Below are 18,597 nucleotides of genomic sequence, written 5' to 3' on the forward strand. Positions count from 1 at the left end.
CAGAACCTGAACGAATGCAGGATACATCTTTTAAATAGATATATAAAAAGATTCAAATGTTTAGGTATTATGCAACCCCCACGTTTAAATTATAATTTACTATGAGGAAGTCCCTTAAGTGGATTTATTAAATATCATGCTATCTTTTTATCAAGTTTCTTTTTTAATTGTTTAAGCAATACATGTTTATTACAAAAGAGCTAGAAAATATGGATAAGAAAAAAAACCCAAACACTCAAAATTTCATCTGCTCAGAGACAGCCAAAGTTAAGTATTTGGTGTACAGTTTTCTAAATCTAGATGTAATTGTAATGTTTATTATTTGTTCATACCACACAATTTTATAACCTAGTTTTTTTCACCATATATTGTGACTATCCATGTTAGTCTGCACATTTCTGCAGTACTATTTTCAGTGTCTGCATAAGATTCTGAAGTTAGTCCTTCACTTTTAACCATTGAGATTGTTTCTAATTATTTGCTAGCAGAATCAGCACATTTATTATTTCCTTTGGCTAGGTTCCCATAAGGAAAAGAGTTGAATCAAGGGTGTGCTCATATTGAAAGTGTATTGGTCCAGTTAGCAGATACAAGGTTCAGCTGAGACAATTCTACCAAACTCAGACTTGAAAGCAAACTAAAGATATGAGGCTGGAGCCATGTTCACATATAGCTCCCTTGGGTGGCATAAGCCAACACCCAGAAAATGTACGCTGCCCCTGAGGTCATTGTTCATCACAGTGGTTCATTAGCTTTGTCACAAAGAGCTGACAACAGCATTTCGGGTGTCACATACAAAGTCCTTGGCTGTAAGAATCAAAAACTGAGAGACTCACTAATTCCCAAAAATTCTGATATTGATAAAATACAATAATCCTAGCACCTAGAAGGTACATTCCCCCCTAACTTTTATTTTGCATAAATTTAAACCTAATAAAAAGTTGAAAGTCTAATATAACAAACTATATATATGTATATGTATACATATATATGTATGTATACTAGAGGCCCTATGCACGAATTTGTGCACAGGTGGCGTCTGGCCCGCCCAATCAGGGTCTATTGGCTGCTGGGGGGGCGGGAATCGGAAGTTGGCCGGCTGGCCCCGCCCCCAATGGGGGCGGCTGATCGGGGGCAGGGCTGGTGGGAGGGAGGGGCCATGATCCGTTGGCCAGCTGCCCCTGCCCCCTGGTTGAACTCCCGGTCAAGGGGACAATTTGCATATTAGCCTTTTATTATATAGAATGTGTGTGTGTGTGTGTGTGTGTATACATATATATTAGTATATATGTATACACACACACATACATGGGATGGGCAAAAGTAGGCTTACAGTTGTGAATACACAAAACAATTTATTTTTGTTTTATTATTAATTATTGTATTATTTCCCATACAAACAACTAAACCGACTTTGCCCCACCCCGCGTGCGTGCGTGCGTGTGTGTGTGTGTGTGTGTGTGTGTGTGTGTGTGTGTATCTCAGTTCTCTAACTTAATTCATCCGGAAGGCTATTTGAGAAGCAATTTGTTCGAAAACTGAATCGGTTTTTCTCATTAGAAATAATGTAAATTGAATAATCCATTCCAAACCTCTGAATGATTCTTTGTTTTAACCCTTCTTATATACAGTACATTTCTAATGTGCTGTTTAGTCTATCAATAAACACTTTTCTTAAATTTACTGAACTACCCGCTACTAGCCTTAAATGAATCACCTTCAGCACTCATTCCAGGAGTGTCTTTCCGGTCAGCATGTAGTATCTTTGCTTGTTCATATATCACTGCCTCCAAGCTGGCTAACTGCTTTCCATTTATTAAAATCAACTGTTTTTCTACCTCTTCAATTGCCTGTGATCATTGTTTCTTTTGAACCCTTAGTAACCCTAGCATTCTTTTTTTTTTTTTTTAAATATATTTTATTGATTTTTTACAGAGAGGAAGGGAGGGGTAGAGAGGCAGAAACAACGATGAGAGAGAAACATCAATCAGCTGCCTCCTGCACACCCCCTACTGGGGATGTGCCCGCAACCAAGGTACATGCCCTTGACCGGAATCGAACCTGGGACCCTTCAGTCCGCAGGCTGACACTCTACCCATTGAGCCAAACCGGTTACGGCACACTAGCATTCTTGATGGCCTCTTTATGTTTTAAAATTGAGCTAATCGATTTTGCCAACAAAAGCATTTTCTCCTTTGTTTGTTGCCTGAGAAGCTTTTTGTCATGCTGAAGTATCAGCATGAAAGGGTTTTCAGTTTGGTTAGACAGAGACACCACTAGTATTTCTGTGAATAGCTTGGAGAACTGAATTGTTTGCCACAGGAAGCATTTGGGAAGCGTTGGAGAAAGGAGGTTTGACTACAGTAATCTGTACTTGACAAGAGTTTTTAAGAATTCCTTTTAGGTGCTGGCTCTGGGTGGCTCAGTTGGTTGGAACATAGTCTCATAAACCAAAAGGTTGTGGGTTTGATTCCCACTCAGGGCACATACCTAGGTTGTGGGTTCAATCCCTGCTCTCTCTCTCTCTCTCTCTCTGAAAAATTGATAAAAACATATCCTCAAGTGAGGATTAAAAAAAAGAAAAAAATACCTTTTAGTCCCTGGCCAGGTAGCTCAGTTGGTTAGAACATCCTCCCAATATGCTAAGGTTGTGGGTTTGATCCCCAATCAGGGCACATACAAGATCACCCAATGAATGCATAATGAGTGGAACAACAAATCGTCTCGCTCTCTCTCAAATCAATAAAAAAAAATTTTTTTTAAATCTTTCTCCAACTGGCTTATTTCGCTTAGCATAATGCTCTCCAGGTCCATCCATACTTTGGTAAATGGTAGAAGTTCTTTTTTTTCATCAGTGTAGTATTCCATTGTGTAGATGTACAACAGTTTTTTAATCCACTCATCTGCTGATGGGTACTTAGGCTGTTTCCAAATCTTAGCTATTGTAAATTGTGCTGCTATGAACATAGGGGTGCATATATTCTTTCTGATTGGTGTTTCTGATTTCTTGGGATATATTCCTAGAAATGGGATTACTGGGTCAAATGGAAGTTCCATTTTTAACTTTTTGAGGAAACTCCATACTATTTTCCACAGTGGCTGCACCAGTCTGCATTCCCACCAGCAGTGCACAAGGGTTCCTTTTTCTCCACATCCTCTCCAGCACTTGTCTTTTGTTGATTCGTTGATGATAGCCATTCTGACAGGTGTGAGATGGTACCTCATTGTTTTGATTTGCATCTCTCGGATGATTAGTGACTTTGAGCATTTTTTTCATATGTCTCTTGGCCTTCCGTATGTCCACTTTCAAAAAGTGAAGCTGACATCTTTTCATGTTTGTACTCACTTTTTATATATATTATTGATTTCAGAGAGGAAGGGAGAGGGAGAGAGAGATAGAAACATCAATGATGAGAGAGAATCATTGGTCGGTTGGCCTCCTGCAGTCCCACACTGGAGATCGAGCCCACAACCTGGGCATGTGCCCTGACCTGGAATTGAACTGTGACCTTCTGTTTCATAGGTCGATGCTCAATCCCTGAGCCATGCCAGCTGGGCCCACTTTTTTTTTTAACAAGACTATTTGTGGTATAAATGTTGGTGTAGTATCTTTGGTTTCAGGTAAGTTTTATATTTCTTTTCGATACAATTAATTCAAATATGCTAAAACCATATATTTTAAAGAGAAAGTAATTATAAGTGTAATGTACTAGAAAAATTCAAATTATAAAAGAATAGAATTCATACAACAAAAGTATTAATAGCCAAATATGAGTGCCAATGAAATTGCTATATCTCAACATTTACAATAGCTGATAATTATTGATAATGCACTAAGTGCAGGAATCTAAGCACTGTACCTATATTAACTTACTCAGTCTTCACAGTTGCCAAGAGAAGTTGGTATTATTATCATTACTAGTAGCCCGGTGCACGAAATTCGTGCACATTAAAAGGGAATTAATTGCCCTAACCGGTTTGGCTCAGTGGATAGAGCATTGGCCTGTGGACTCAAGGGTCCCAGGTTCGATTCCGGTCAAGGGCATGTCCCTTGGTTGCGGGCACATCCCCAGTGGGGAGTGTGCAGGAGGCAGCTGATCGAAGTTTCTCTCTCATCGATGTTTCTGACTAACCCTCTCCCTTCCTCTCTGTAAAAAATCAATAAAATATATTTTTTTTAAAAAGGGAATTAATTAGCAAACTGGCCACCTATCGATTCTGTGAGGAATGGGGCTCCCTCCTCCCTCCTGTCAGGGTCCGGGGTGCAGGAGAATGGGGTTCCTGGCTGGCAGGCCACTGACAGCAAGCTATCGAACAGCGGATTCTGTGAAGAATGGGGCTCCCTCCTTTCTACTGTCAGGGTCTGTTTTGAAGGTCAGCCATGCCCCCTGTTGGGCCAGACCCAGAGTTCTACCACACCGTGGCCTCCACCTCAGCAACCCAGGACTGACTGCTGCTGGGCGCTCCTGGTGCTCTGAGGGTGGGTTCTTCCCTCAGGCCACATGGGAAACAGCTGGGGAGGGCGCAGCCCTTGGCAAAGCGACCCAGGATTCAGTGGGTCCATGCTCCCAGGGCGGGTTCCTGCCTCAAACCCTGCCCTCACCGGAAACAGCTCCGGGAAACAGCTCGGGAGGGCGCAGCCGTTGCCAAGACAACCCCTGCAGGACTGACTGACTTCTGCTTGGTCGCGGTTCTGGTAGTCGTGATGAACACCACCCAGGGTTTTTATATATGTAGATTTACAAAAGGGGAACTGCAAAGAAAGAAGCTCAAAGCTGGAGACGATCCTGGAAGCAACAAATGGGTTTGAACCTGCAGCCACAGAGCTTGCCCATGAAGCCACCTCCAATTCTAACTCCTCTAACTGGGCCTTCATATCCCACCTGTGAAATGGGCAAACTAGCAGTACTTGGCTAAATCAGACACTATAAGTAAAGGGATTATTACAATACCAGTCACATAAAAAGCACTTAATAAGGTTAGCTATTAATGTCTATAAACTTATCCCAAGGAATAAGCTATTGGGTGTTATTCCAGTGATGGGCATGGGGTTTCCTACTAGTTAAATGTCACACTGAGAAGGCACCAAAGTAGCAGTGAGGAGGTCAGTCAGAGCCCTCTGCCACCCGGCTAGGGCTCTATGGTTGCAGAACACTGGTTGCTGCATATGCACCTACTGCAAGAATGCCTGTATTAAACACCTGTATTATATGGTTAAAACCAAGTAGTAAAAGAGCCAGAGCAGCTGAGGCCCATGAACTGCAGGAGCCCAGACAGTTGGTTGAGGCACCCTTGGCCCAAGCATTGGTACTTTGGGACCCACTGCTAGCAGTCAGGGCAGAGCAGCTCCTGGCACCGCAGCTCCTGGCACCATCTTGGCCAGGCGTCCTTCCTCGTCTCCTGTGCTCTTGAACACGTACTCTTACTTAACTAACAAAAGATTTGAATGTGGCTGCCAGTGGATGCCTTCACTTCTCTCTCCTCCCCAACCTGACACCCTGCCCCATTCCCCATGGGAAGGGCATTGTCCTTGAACCTCCACCACTTTCCCTTTCCTTCCCTGTCTACCCTCGTGATTCGCCTTGCTTAACACGCCCATTTCACAACCCAAGGGAGAAAGAAAGGAAACTCTCATTGGGCACACTTGCTGTTTGCACAACTAGGTCAAATCCTTCATTACTTTACTTATTACCATAATTGGCACACCAGCTGTCAACTCATATCCCTCCTCTATGGCTGCCTATGATAAAAGCCAGATGAAACATTACTGACAAGGAAAGTTTATTTCCCAACACCAACTTTATAAAAGAACTTCATATACTTTTTCTTTTCTTTTTTTCTCACTCCTATAGTGGGCAAAATGTAGCCTTCTGAAGTGCCAGACCCAAAAATGTTGGCATAACCTCCCAGACTGTAGATCAATGCTAACCATGTTGGTGGGTCTGAGCCCTGAAGCAACTCAGCATGGTATGGTGCTGAGGAGAGTGCTTTGGGGCTCCTACAAGGATGACTGAGGTAGAAGGGAGGCTGTTGTCCTTCTATCCAAGCAGGCCTCCCACCCTTCTAAGTGATGGGCATGGGACAAGGCATCACTCATATAACTTTTTAAGTCGGTCTCCCCACAGTTGATTTAGACTCATGTCAACCCTGAGTCAGCAAGCCTTCACAAGCATTGGGTAGCGCCAATGTATCATCAGAGCAGGCAGGGGATTTGCAAAGCTCCATGGTGTTTCAAGCAGTTGCACAACATTGCCCACAGACTTCTGCTGTTCCCACCGGGCCCCTCATCTGGGCCCTTGCAGCTCCAGGAAAGCAGACTGAGCCATTGGCAAACTCTAGGTAAGTTGTTTTTAGAGGTTCTGATCTTTCTCAGGGAAATAAAATAAAGAGGAAAGGGGCTTAAGAAAAGAAATCAATCTGAGGGAAAGATTAAATTTGTTTATTACTCATGCAAACATTTTCCAACTTGGGAAGAGAGAAGGCCAAGCTGGTAGAAATGGCCTTCTAAGAATTGAGCTCAGGTGAGATAGATATTTAAGATTTACCCCCAAACCAACTTCAGGAGGAAACAACAATTTATAGAAACATTTTTATCACATTTGAACAAAGTACATTTTATCTATAATTTTCAACTCATTTTACATATTAAGGGGAGTTAAAACTCATATTCTTTTCCAGAGTTTATAATGATATCTGATTTAAATATTTCCTTGTCCAGACAACTTCCTACTTGCCTCAACAGGATCTGCAAGCTTACATGAGATCACACTAATTCTCAATCTACCCCTTGCTCTGTCTGATAAAAAAACCTGTAGGGAGAAAAGAGAGAGAAAATTAGTTTTAAAGACTACCATGTATATAAAGTTGAAAACCAATTACCAGAACAGAGAATGCAATAGAGAACCACAATGAGTTTTGCTTACAGCTGTTAACATGTCCATTCAAGTTCTAAGACAAAAGAGTTCAAGTCTCAGGCAGAGTTCAGTAGAGAAATTACAGATCTGGCTTTTGTAAAAATCCATGTCACTTTTTTTCATGACATTTCTCTTTGGTAGGAAAGTTGGGATTTCAAATCCAACACATAGAAAAATAGGACTTAAAATATGTTTAAGCTACCAGTTGTGATCGACATTAACCTGGAGTAGTAACATAATCTGTTAGGCTACAGGAATATGATGATGAAGTTTATTAATAACTAGAGACCCGGTGCTTCAAAACTGTTAAGAGTTTAAAGGAGAAAACATTTGAGAATGATGGGAGGAGAGTAATAATGTAGGCAGTAGCCCTATCTCACCTGTGACTTGGGGTTAGTGGCAACATTTCTTGGTCTCATTTTCCTCATTTGCAAAACAAGGGGAATTTGGGTCACTTCCCCTTACACATTTAACACAAAGATTCTATGAACCTCCAACACTGCAGTGTTATTGGTGCTGCAGGAGTCTGATCAAGTTTTAGGATTACAGAATTTTAGAGGCTTAGAGAAGTTAATTAACCTCCCCAGGTCACACAGGCTGAGGAATGGTGGAATTGGAATTCTTACCTGAGTCTGTCTCATCCCAGCATCTAAGCGTTTAACCATACGCTATTAAATCCCGCTCACTGAAGTGAGGAGATTGCCACTTCAAAGCTGGAGACGCTCCTGGGTTTTGTGGGTGGGGCAGACCCATCTTGACTCTAAAGCCAGGTGCCTAATCTTGGAGTTAACATTACTGGGTATTTTCTTTGTTGACCTATTTATTTGGTGTCATTTGTAACTACATTATGCTATATGAAAAAACCTGATTACTTCCATTGTTTCTACAGTAGCCAAATCCTTCTGCACATCTGGGAATTGGGCATCATTAAAATAAGAAATTATTTATTTGGTCAAACTCTAGGATTTTCCTTTATTTGAATATATAGAATAATATAGTACTGTAAAATATACTAACTTTTAAATAAATTTTGCTTCTTTCCAAAAGAAATTGCCACTTTAATGCTGTTTTCTGTTCATCCGTCATTGCAAGAAACTCATTTACCTGATTTAAAAAATAAATCAAACAAGTATTTCCAAAGTTTATATAGATAACTCATCTTAACAAGGTGAAACATCAATTTTCTCACTAGAAGTGGAATTTTATTCACAGTAATTACAGCTCAATTCTCTTGATGGAGGAGATAAGGTCAGATATCTGCTCTAAATTGAATTTCTGAAGCTAATTGGGTGGGTTAGCACAGAAAACTCCCCTTGATAAACTGGAAATCACTTGGAACTGAGGTTTAAAGGTAAACTTCAGGAGCTGGTTTTAACAATAAGAAACAAGTGCCTATCATCAAGTGTACAATCTAATCTCTAAGTATCTGCTGCTGCTGTCCTACAGCTGCAGATGGGGAACATTCGTGGCTGACTTTCTACAGCTTGAGTGTGTGAAATATTGCCAAACCCTCCTTCTGGAAGAGCTACCTCATAACTGATTGACATCTTCAATGTGTTGTTTTACCCATTGTTATTTGACTATATAAATGTCTTGTTTATTCTCTACCGAGAATAAACAAGGGTCTCTGTCATTATTTCTAATAATATTAGCTATGATTTCAATATACAATATGTAATTATTTGTTCATTAAAGAAAGCAATGTATATTTAAATCAAGATTGATTTTTCACAGACCTCTTTATTAATAAATTAATTGCTATTAAATGGTCACCAAAATAACCTATATTGTAGAGGAAGAAAATCCAATTTGGACATATTTCCAAACATGGTTTCTTTTTTGCTATTTACCGTGCAGCCCAAAGTCTCCTCAGCAACATTTCCTGTGAGACTACAGGAATGGAGGGTACCTGTGTGATCAGTAAGATCAATTAGCATATCAAAGCTGAGAAAAACGGATTTAAACTTCGAAGAATCTTTGTTGCAAGTTGTACAAATGCTGGATGCTTCATTTACAATGTAACCACAGCTTGAACTGAAAAGAAAGGAAGGACAATGATAAAATGTGAAGGCCCTAAGTAACAAATCTGCTTTCCAGCAGAATTATCACTTAAAAGCCTAAATCAGAGTAAGTAATTTCAGAGTGCTCAGCACTGCGCAGGATACAAGACAAACATAAAATTACAAGGAATAATTCCACATGTGTTCTCAGTCTTTTTTAGAATTTGTGATTCATTTGGAACTGGGATAAGCTCATTGTCCTGCTTCCTACCTTCCCCCATGCTGGTCCTGCCCCTACAAGGGCCTTCCTTTCTTGTCCCCCCACACAACCTTAACTCCTTCCCTTCTCTGAACAGCTGCAGAATTTATACTTCAGCACTGACTATATCCTGTCACATCTTATTCCTTGTTATTGCAGGCATGTCCATCTTATATCCCTGCGGCTGTGTTCTAAGGGCAGGAATGGTGTCTTGTGACTAGAAAGCCTAGGTTCCACAAATGCTCACTTGATGGTACTTATTAGGTCTTCTGTACACCTACAGAAAAACCGTAGGGTTGGGCAAGTTCACACCTTAAATGCTATTATTACTACTAGTGACACATTCACCTCTCTTTAAGTGGTAATTACATGCTATTTCATATTTTTGAAGCAGGTCTTACTTCAGCCAATTTGGAAAGGACTAATTCAAATTTCCCAAGAAAAGAGAGTGATCTGAAGATAGTGGTTTCTTATCTAGCCACAGATCACATTTAAAGTAAATGTTAGATGCTTTTCTTCACATATCAATACTAAAGCTGTAGGAAAAAATGAGACAAAAATTATTTAAATTTGTGAAAAATATTTTTCAAAAAATAACTGCCTTACACAATAGCCTCCACATTAATTTTTTTCAACTTCAATACTAAATCATAAAGTGTTTTTAAAATCCATAGGTCAACTGCCCTGGCCAGGTAGCTCAGTTGGTTAGAGCATCCTCCCCATACACCAAGGTTGTTGGTTTGATCCCATGTCAGGTCATGTATGGGAGGCAACCGATCATGGTTTCTTTCCTACATAGATGTTTCTTTCTCTCTCTCTCTCTCTCTCCCTCCCTCCCTCTTTCTCTCTCTTCCTCTCCCTCTAAAAAATCCATAAAAACATACCCTTGGGTGAGGATTAAAAAAATCCATAGGTCAATAACTTGACTGTGGTCATAGGCAAATAAACCTATACATGTGATAAAACTATACAGAATTTAATATACCATGTGCACACAAATGACTGCATGTCAATCTGGGTAAATTTGAATAAAATAAGTGGATTGAGTCCAGCCAGTGTGGCTCAGTGGTTGAACATCAACCTATGAACCAGGAGGTCATGATTTGATTCCCAGTCAGGGTACATACCTGGGTTTTGGCTGGATCCCCAGTGGGGGGCATGCAGGAGGTACCCAATTGATGAATCTATCTCATCACTGATGTTTCTATCTCTCTTTCCCTCCCCCTTCCTCTCTGAAGTCAATAAAAATACATTTAAAATGAGTGGATGGAATTAATGTAAATATCCTAGCTATGATGTGATACATTGGAGGAAATTGGTCAAAGTGCACATGGACTCTTTCTATATTATTTCTTAAAACTCCATGTTAACCTAGAACTATCTCCATAAAAATTTCTATTACAAAAGCCCATAGGGAGATTTTCACAATAACATTTTAGACATTTCTTGCCAACTATCTTTTGGATAAGATTATTAATTCTTCTGGGGTTTACTTTTCTATGCAATAGATATTTTGACCTTTGAGTGGTTAGAAATCATTTATCATGCAGTTGAAAATAATTTTTTTAAATGCAGTCACTTGCCCAGCCAGTGTGGCTCAGTGATTGAGCATCGACCTATGAACCAGGAGGTCATGGTTCAATTCCCAGTCAGGACATATGTCCAGGATGGGGCTCAATCCCCAGTGTGGGGCATGCAGGAGGCAACCTAGCAATGGTTCTCTCTCATCATTGATGTTTCTATCTCTCTCTCCCTCTCCCTTCCTCTCTGAAATCAATAAAAATCTATTTTTTAAAATGCTGTCACTTGCTATAGAATGTGGCAACCAAAGTAATTTTCTAATACATTATAAAACAACAATTTGTCATTCTAGTTAAAAGTTTCTGGCAGTATCATATCATTACAGTTTAGGACTACAGATATAATTGCCTTTCAATTTAAAATTTTCTTTAAAAGACAATTAAAATCTTTAAATCTAAATAATTTGCCATGGAAACTTCAGTATACGTTACTTACTTATACATTTCCCTCAAATGTATAACCACGGTGATGCCCAAGTAGAGCTTAAACTTTTATAGAACTTAAAAGTTTATTAACAATAATTGTTTTTTATTTCTTACAAGAATGAATTTGCTAAAAATAATTTGGCTGCTTACCATCTATTTCGAACTACTTTTGTAGTTTCACCATCAATGTTCAGTGTAGAAATGTAAGCATAAAGAATGCCATAAAAAGGATCATCTTTTCCTTCATTCTTCAAAGCTTTTACCTTTAATTGTTTAACTGTATAGACATCAACTATTGTATTTACTAAAAATAAAAAGAAGTTATTATAGCTCTCTCTATACATATTCTAAGAATTACAAAGAATTATATCCAAATAGAAAAGCTACAGAGTTCAAATGAGAACATGTAGAAGCTTCAGTTAAGTAACAAAACAATTATTATACTTGCTATATTAAAACTTATTAATATAAATGGGGGGAAAGCAAAAAACAATAAAAATGGGAAAGAATGAGAAATTAATGCTTATTAAAATGAAGAATTTATGATTATCAGAAGATGCCATTAGAAGAGTGAAAAGGCAAGCTACACAGTGGGAGATGATGGCAAAAGACAAAAGAATATCTAAAGAATTCTTAAAAATCAATGACCAAAAGAAACCATAGTCAACTCATTTTTTTTTTAGCTTTCATCAGATTGACAAAAGATTATAGAAAGCTCCAAGAGTTTTAAACTACTTTAAAAAGTGGAAATATAGCAGTTACAGAATCAGAATATAGGATATTCTGATTCACTATGTAAAACAAAACTTTATAGGCCCCAATTTTGGCCCTTTAAAAATTCAAATAATATTTAAAGATCACTTACAATTTATGGATTCTTCCAAATAACTGTCAATTGCATCATCCTGAGGATTTGTTTCTTTATTTCCTCTTATAAAATTCAATAAGATGTTAGCTTCTGGTGTCTCTTAAATTGAAAATGCATAATAATTAAAAATCAAACTGAATACTTTTTTTTATTGATTTCAGAGAGGAAGGGAGAGGGAGAGAGAGATAGAAACATCAATGATGAGAGAGAATCATTGATCAGCTGCCTCCTGCATGACCCCTACTGGGGATGGAGCCTGCAACCCAGGCATGTGCCCTTGACCAGAATCGAACCCGGGACCCTTCAGTCCTTAGGCCGACGCTCTATCCACTGAGCCAAACCAGCTAGGGCATAACTGATTACTTTTTAAATAACTGTGAAAGATCCAAAATTATTTTTAGCTTTTGCCCATTTTAATAACAAAAGGGAATACAATTAAAAAATGGAAAGGGGAGTACATAACTAAGGGAAGTATATAAACAGACCTTTGTTAAAACAATCCCATTCTGGAAGTGTGTGGGAGGCAACCAATCGATGTTTCTCTTTCTCTGTCTGTCTCCCTCCCTTCTACTCTCTCTAAAAATCAATGGAAAAATATCCTTAGGTGATGGTGAACAACAACAACAAAAAGTCATATAAAGGCGGGAGCAGAGGGAAGTTGTAGAGGGGGTAATGGGGGGAAAGATAATTTTAAAAAGTCATCTAAAATAATCTTTCATTTTTAATTCAAATGAAATCTAAGCTTTGTTTTCATTCTTAAATACACAAATATTGGAACATGTGATACAGTCATTTCCAAAGGGATAAAAAATTTCAGATAACTTTTTACCTGGATTAGTTGTAATAATGGTTTTTGAGATTACAGTTGCTGTCATGCAGTTTCGAAATTTGTCAAAATTTATTCTTACATCTGCGGCAAATATTACTGTTTGGGGGAAAAGCCATTTTTAAATTATTACATGGGGGGATAAAAATGACAAATATTGAACACAATCATTGCAGTATGATACCTGTTTCTCGTGGCACCCAGCTCTGTGCAAGCAGAATGGATTCATTATCCCAACTGCACATTAAAAAAAAAAAAAGAAGTGATAAAAATTGACTACATTAGAAAAAAACTGGCAGTAAACATTATTTACCAAAAAAAATATCTTAGGGCTGGGCTGACCCATTCCACCATGTGGTCAAAGGCACAAGTTAAAGATGTTGTTTCTCCTGCATTTTACAGAGTTATACTGTCTATTTCACAGAGCATTTAACATCTACATGATCAATCATTCCCCCAATACCATTAATCTTTAACAACTTCTGCTCCATCAATTCTTTCTTTTCCCATCACTCAGGTCACTCCTGGCTACTTGGAACTGAGTGACTACAAGTCTAAAGACTTTAAAGACACTCTTTCAGACTATAAGCGAGGGGCCCAGTAGATAATCTGCTCAGGGCACTTGATGGATTGAAGGCTCATTTCAACTTTAGCGTCTTTTGGTACCCAGGCATCTGGAGTCTAAACAATGTCATCTAATACCCTACAGTACTCAGAATGTAGTCCTGCCCCACATCCCCACACCAGGCACCCCACAGAAACAAGCCTATGATAACACTTGCTTTTCTATCATCTTTCCATAGTCTGGCTCCAGGGTACTACCCAAGAAATTATGGAAAATCTGGCATGTTCATTATCAATGGGACCTAATAAATCACAATTTTTAATAAAAGACAGTACAATAATACACTAGTCACAGTGCGTCCATTTAAATAATCCCATGTCATCTAAAGATCTCATTTTAAGGTAAATTTTACAGCATAGACTGTAATAAGTCAAAATACAAAAGTGAGGTTTATTTTTTAAATATCATTTCTCTCCTATCATTATTCCTCTCCTGATATTAAATCCATCATATTTTTGATAAAATAAAAATGTTCTGTCTTGATAATACTAGGGATTTCACATTTTGGAACAGATATGGGAGGTTACCATATCATTGCAAAAGAAGACTCCATCTCATCATAGAGTTTAACTTCACACCTCTGGCCTTTTCTTCGGTCTGATGTTGTAAAGTATTTTGGCTCTCCAACCTTAGAAATTGAAGGAAATCATTATTCTTCATCTATAATAGTAGAGGTACCTAAATATTTGTTGATGGAAATACTCAGATGTTTACCCTTTAAACAGCAAGTAAGAAACATCAAAATACAAGAATCACTAATATATATTTAACTAGAGGCCCAGTGCACGAAATTCGCAGTTCAGGACCCCTTGATCCTTCTGCCCGCCTGCTCGCTGTTCCTTACAGCTTGGCTCACTGCTCCTTGGCGCTGCCACGGAGGCGGGAGAGGCCACCGCTGCTGCACTCGCCAGCTGTGAGCCTGGCTTCTGGCTGAGCAGCGTTCCCCCTGTGGGAGCACGCTGACCATCAGGGGGCGGCTTCTGCATTGAGCGTCTGCCCCCTGGTGGTCAGTGCACATCATAGCGACCAGTCGTTCTGGTTGTTTGCCATAACGATCACTTAGGCTTTTATTGTATAGAATTATATAGATGATTTAAAAGCATCTATCTCTAAGCTAGATGTATTTAACTGATGTTGTTAGTTACACAGTTTGAAGAGAAGTACAAATATATGTATTTTAAGTTAAGATTTTGGGGTTTTTTCAACATAACAGGACAAATGTTCCATGACAAGCCCATGGTGGCATCTATCTAGGCTCATTGAGGATAGAAAGTATATTTTCAACATCTGTGTATCCCCTGGCTTAGTACAGGGCCTGGCACAGAATTCATGTCACTAAATGAACTCAGTCTCTCTGAGTCTCAATGTCCTCATCTTTCTAGTGCAGGTATGAATATCAATACTTCCTTTGTGCCTTTATAAGGACAATGTGGTGAGGATCAAATGAGGGATGTATTGGAAAGTGCTTTGACAATCTGATTCAATCCACACTATTGCCTTTATAAGGACAATGTGGTGAGGACCAAATGAGGGATGTATGGGAAAGTGCTTTGACAATCTGATTCAATCCACACTATGAAGGACAATGTGGTGAGGATCAAATGAGGGATGTATTGGAAAGTGCTTTGACAATCTGATTCAATCCACACTATGTCAAAGCACTTTCCCATACATCCCTCATTTCCATCTTAAAAATGAAGGTGAACTCAGGGACTCTTCTGTCAGAGGCTCAGGGGTTCTCACATGGAACAGCAGACACCTCTGCCAGTCACATAGCAAGGTCCCAAGAACAGACTAACAACTGACTGCACCCTATGCCACTGTCACCACTGCATCTATTAGCAGGGCTGAGCTCCATGGGAAGGAGCTGAAGAAAGACTCACAGCTACCAGCAGAAGAGCAGTATCCAGAAAGAAAGTTGGAGGAAAGGACAGCCAGAGTATGAAAGAGGCCTGCCATATCACAACAGGCCTCTTGTACAAAAAAGAAAATTGTACAAAAAAGAGTTTTAAAGTAAAGAGACCTAAGCAGAGGTAAGAAGGAGGAGAAAACAGGTTAATTAAAATGTGAAGAAAATAAATATAGGAGGGATGGAAGCAAAATGAGAGAAGTAAGGCAGTGAAAAAAAGAAATAATGTAATCCTATAGAAGAAGGTACCAGACTCATAAGGTGGAGGTAGGGGGAGATACATGGAAAAAGCTGTTGCAGGTTTTGACTTATGTTTATACTGAATGTTAGAAAATTCTTACTAAGTTATAATATAATGACATTATATAGGATTGCAGGGAAACTGAGAGATCATATCCTGCCTTTAAGTAAGATTGGATCTAAATTGCTGAGAAATTGATTTCTCCTACTTTTCACGATTGTCATGTAAGGTGTTGATTCCTCCATCCTGGATTATATTGAGTGCTCACTGTGTGGCTGGCACTGTGCTAGGCTGCAACTAGAGTGATGAACAAAAGCACATGCCTCTCCATCAAGGGCCTGTCATCAAGTATAGTTGACACTCTTATTGGTTAGTCATTTAATACGGAAAAGCAATTAGCAATTACTAACAACATTAACTACAAGTACCTAAATCAATTTCCTTTTGTGTGTGTGTGTCTTTTGACTACCATCATTCCATACATTGAGAGAAACTGATCTTGTCCCTTTAATTTTCTTTGTGTACTTTATTTTTTTAAATATATTTTTATTGATTTCAGAGAGGAAGGAAGAGGGAGAGAGAGAGATAGAAACATCAATGATGAGAGAGAATCATTGATTGGCTTACTCCTGCAAGCCCCCCACTGGGGATTGAGCCCACAACCCAGGCATGTGCCCTTGACCAGAATCGAACCTGGGACCTTTCAGTTCGCAGGCCGACGCTCTATCCACTGAGCCAAACTGGCTAGGGCATTGTGAAACTTTAATTTTAAGGTCCACCTCGTAGTCCCTGCCAAGTGACTCTAGTCTTTCCAAGGGAGTTCAAAACTTGGGCAATAATTAAGTAAGAGGGAGATTCTGATGTAACAAATGGTGAAACACTCCCAGAGCCCCATGCAGTGTTGTCTTTCCCTGCTTTTCACCACATGATGCTGTGCAGTAGGTCACCAGGCCCCAACTACAGTTCAGTTGGCTATTCTCACTCCCTCTCCCATTTCAGGTCAGCTCTGAAAACAGGCCCAGAATTGATTCCTTGATTTATACAACTTACACCCCTTTAAGTAACTTCATTGAAATCTTCAAGTCAATGAATTTATCCTTCCCATTTGCATCTTTAACCGAAGTATAAAAGGCTCTCATATAGTTAGTGGATCATTTATGAGTGTGTGCTGCATTTAACATTCAAATACGATTTTATGTTGCTATTCATTCACATATAAAATGCTACTTAACTTTTAATGAGAAGTGATACCATTTTCTTAATTCAACTGACTACTGATCAAGATACAAAGGAATATTTACTCCAGCTGGTTACTACTTTCCAAACACAAATTAAGTGATAGAACTTCCCTGCCAAATTGAACTTTGTTGAGGTTTAAACTTACCAACTTCACAGCTGCAAGCACATTAATAATTCTCCCATCAAGACTGTGTCCATTTGCAACAATATCACCCAATGAATAATAATCCCGAGATTCTTTAACAGGTAAGTGTATCAAAGAAAGTAACTTGGTGTCCACTTCATAACTGGAACAAACTTTTACTGTTGAATGATCTTCACTGAGCAATAGTTTACAGTCACTAAATTGTAAACACACACACACACACACAAAAAGTGACTATTAAATGATTTTTTAAAATAGAAAAATACTTCCAGGCTCATAGTTAAATTATTTTTATTGTAATTTAGACTAGATTAAGAAAATTTATACATTTTACTCATAGAAACATTAAAAATGTAGTAAAATATTTTTGTCTGAAATATATTTTCATTAAGAAAATGTTTTGAGGACCAATTTGTGCCTGAGTGCTAAGCATACCAGCTGTCTGACCTTACCCAAAACTCTAGCTTCAGTTTCCTTCTCTGTGAAATAAAGGTATAAAAGCACTCTACACCATGTTTGTTATCTGTATACAGATACAGCTTATATCTGTATCTCTATAACACTGAGCACCCTGCCTACAGATTTTAAATCAAGGACTGTGCTTCACTTACTCCTGTGGTTCTCTGTATCAAGTAGATGCACAATATTAACAACTGAACTTGAATTGAGGCACTCCCCTTCCAGCCAATCAACTCCTAAGTCCCCTTCATGGAGTTAATTTCTAGCCCTCTAATGCAGGCCCTCTTCCCCCACTAATGCTTTAGGTATTTACCTCATTACTTCTCACCCAAACTTTGGCCCTGTCTCCCCCTACAGTATCCTCCTAAGGTAGCCAAAGTAATCTTCCTAATCCACAAATTTCAGTATATTATTTCCCATCTCAAAGACCTTTTGTGTAACCATCAACAAAGAATAAAATTGTTACAATGGGCAAAGCTGTCTGTGAAATGTTTCTGCTTCTCTATCAAGCTTTTCCTCCTGCCTCTCTCCTGCCCTTGCCCTATATCAGCCATATCAGACTATTTAGCTATGAAACTGACATTTTTAGACCAAAAACAGTCAAACATCACCATTTTCATATGGTTCAACCTACTATTCACTGTTCTGGTAAATATCAGGTTTCATGTTTGTTTCCTCTTCTAAGAATGCTCTTCCCTCCACTCATTCACATTCATTCATTCCATAAATATTTATTGTGAGCCTGTTCCGTGCCAGACCATAGTCTAGGCATGAGGGTGAAGAAGATAGATAAGACCTTTGATCTCATGGAGTTCACATGTGTGAGGAGACATGGCATTTAATCAAATAATCTCAGACAGTGATTGGTGTTTTGATGATAACAAAAAGCAAAGGGAGCCCTAACCGGTTTGGCTCAGTAGATAGAGCATTGGCCTGCGGACTGAAGGGTCCCAGGTTCGATTCTGGTCAAGGGCATGTACCTTGGTTGCGGGCACATCCCCAGTAGGGGGCGTGCAGGAGGCAGCTGATCGATGTTTCTCTCTCATCCATGTTTCTAACTCTCTATCCCTCTCCCTTCCTCTCTGTAAAAAATCAATAAAATATAT

At 39.1% G+C, this 18,597-nt stretch overlaps 1 protein-coding gene across 2 annotated transcripts in view; it reads right to left on the reverse strand.

Annotated features, from left to right (window-relative positions):
* Positions 1-6,418: 6,418 nt before the first annotated feature.
* The window catches only part of MEIOB (meiosis specific with OB domains), a 24,554-nt gene continuing 12,375 nt past the window's right edge, over positions 6,419-18,597 (reverse strand). Inside the window, exons 5-13 of one of the 2 annotated variants that reach the window (XM_005866564.2) lie at positions 17,033-17,228; positions 14,026-14,126; positions 13,058-13,110; positions 12,877-12,972; positions 12,045-12,146; positions 11,330-11,483; positions 8,765-8,948; positions 7,932-8,018; positions 6,419-6,809 (exon numbers count right to left, since the gene is read on the reverse strand). In XM_005866564.2, coding sequence (XP_005866626.1) covers positions 6,699-6,809; positions 7,932-8,018; positions 8,765-8,948; positions 11,330-11,483; positions 12,045-12,146; positions 12,877-12,972; positions 13,058-13,110; positions 14,026-14,126; positions 17,033-17,228 — 1,084 coding nt within the window. In that variant the 3' untranslated portion in view covers positions 6,419-6,698. The remainder of the gene's footprint in view (positions 6,810-7,931; positions 8,019-8,764; positions 8,949-11,329; positions 11,484-12,044; positions 12,147-12,876; positions 12,973-13,057; positions 13,111-14,025; positions 14,127-17,032; positions 17,229-18,597) is intronic. The other variant, XM_005866565.2, reaches the window with a different exon arrangement.

The sequence above is a fragment of the Myotis brandtii genome, unplaced genomic scaffold, assembly GCF_000412655.1.
Source record: "Myotis brandtii unplaced genomic scaffold, ASM41265v1 scaffold233, whole genome shotgun sequence".
NCBI lineage: Eukaryota > Metazoa > Chordata > Mammalia > Chiroptera > Vespertilionidae > Myotis > Myotis brandtii.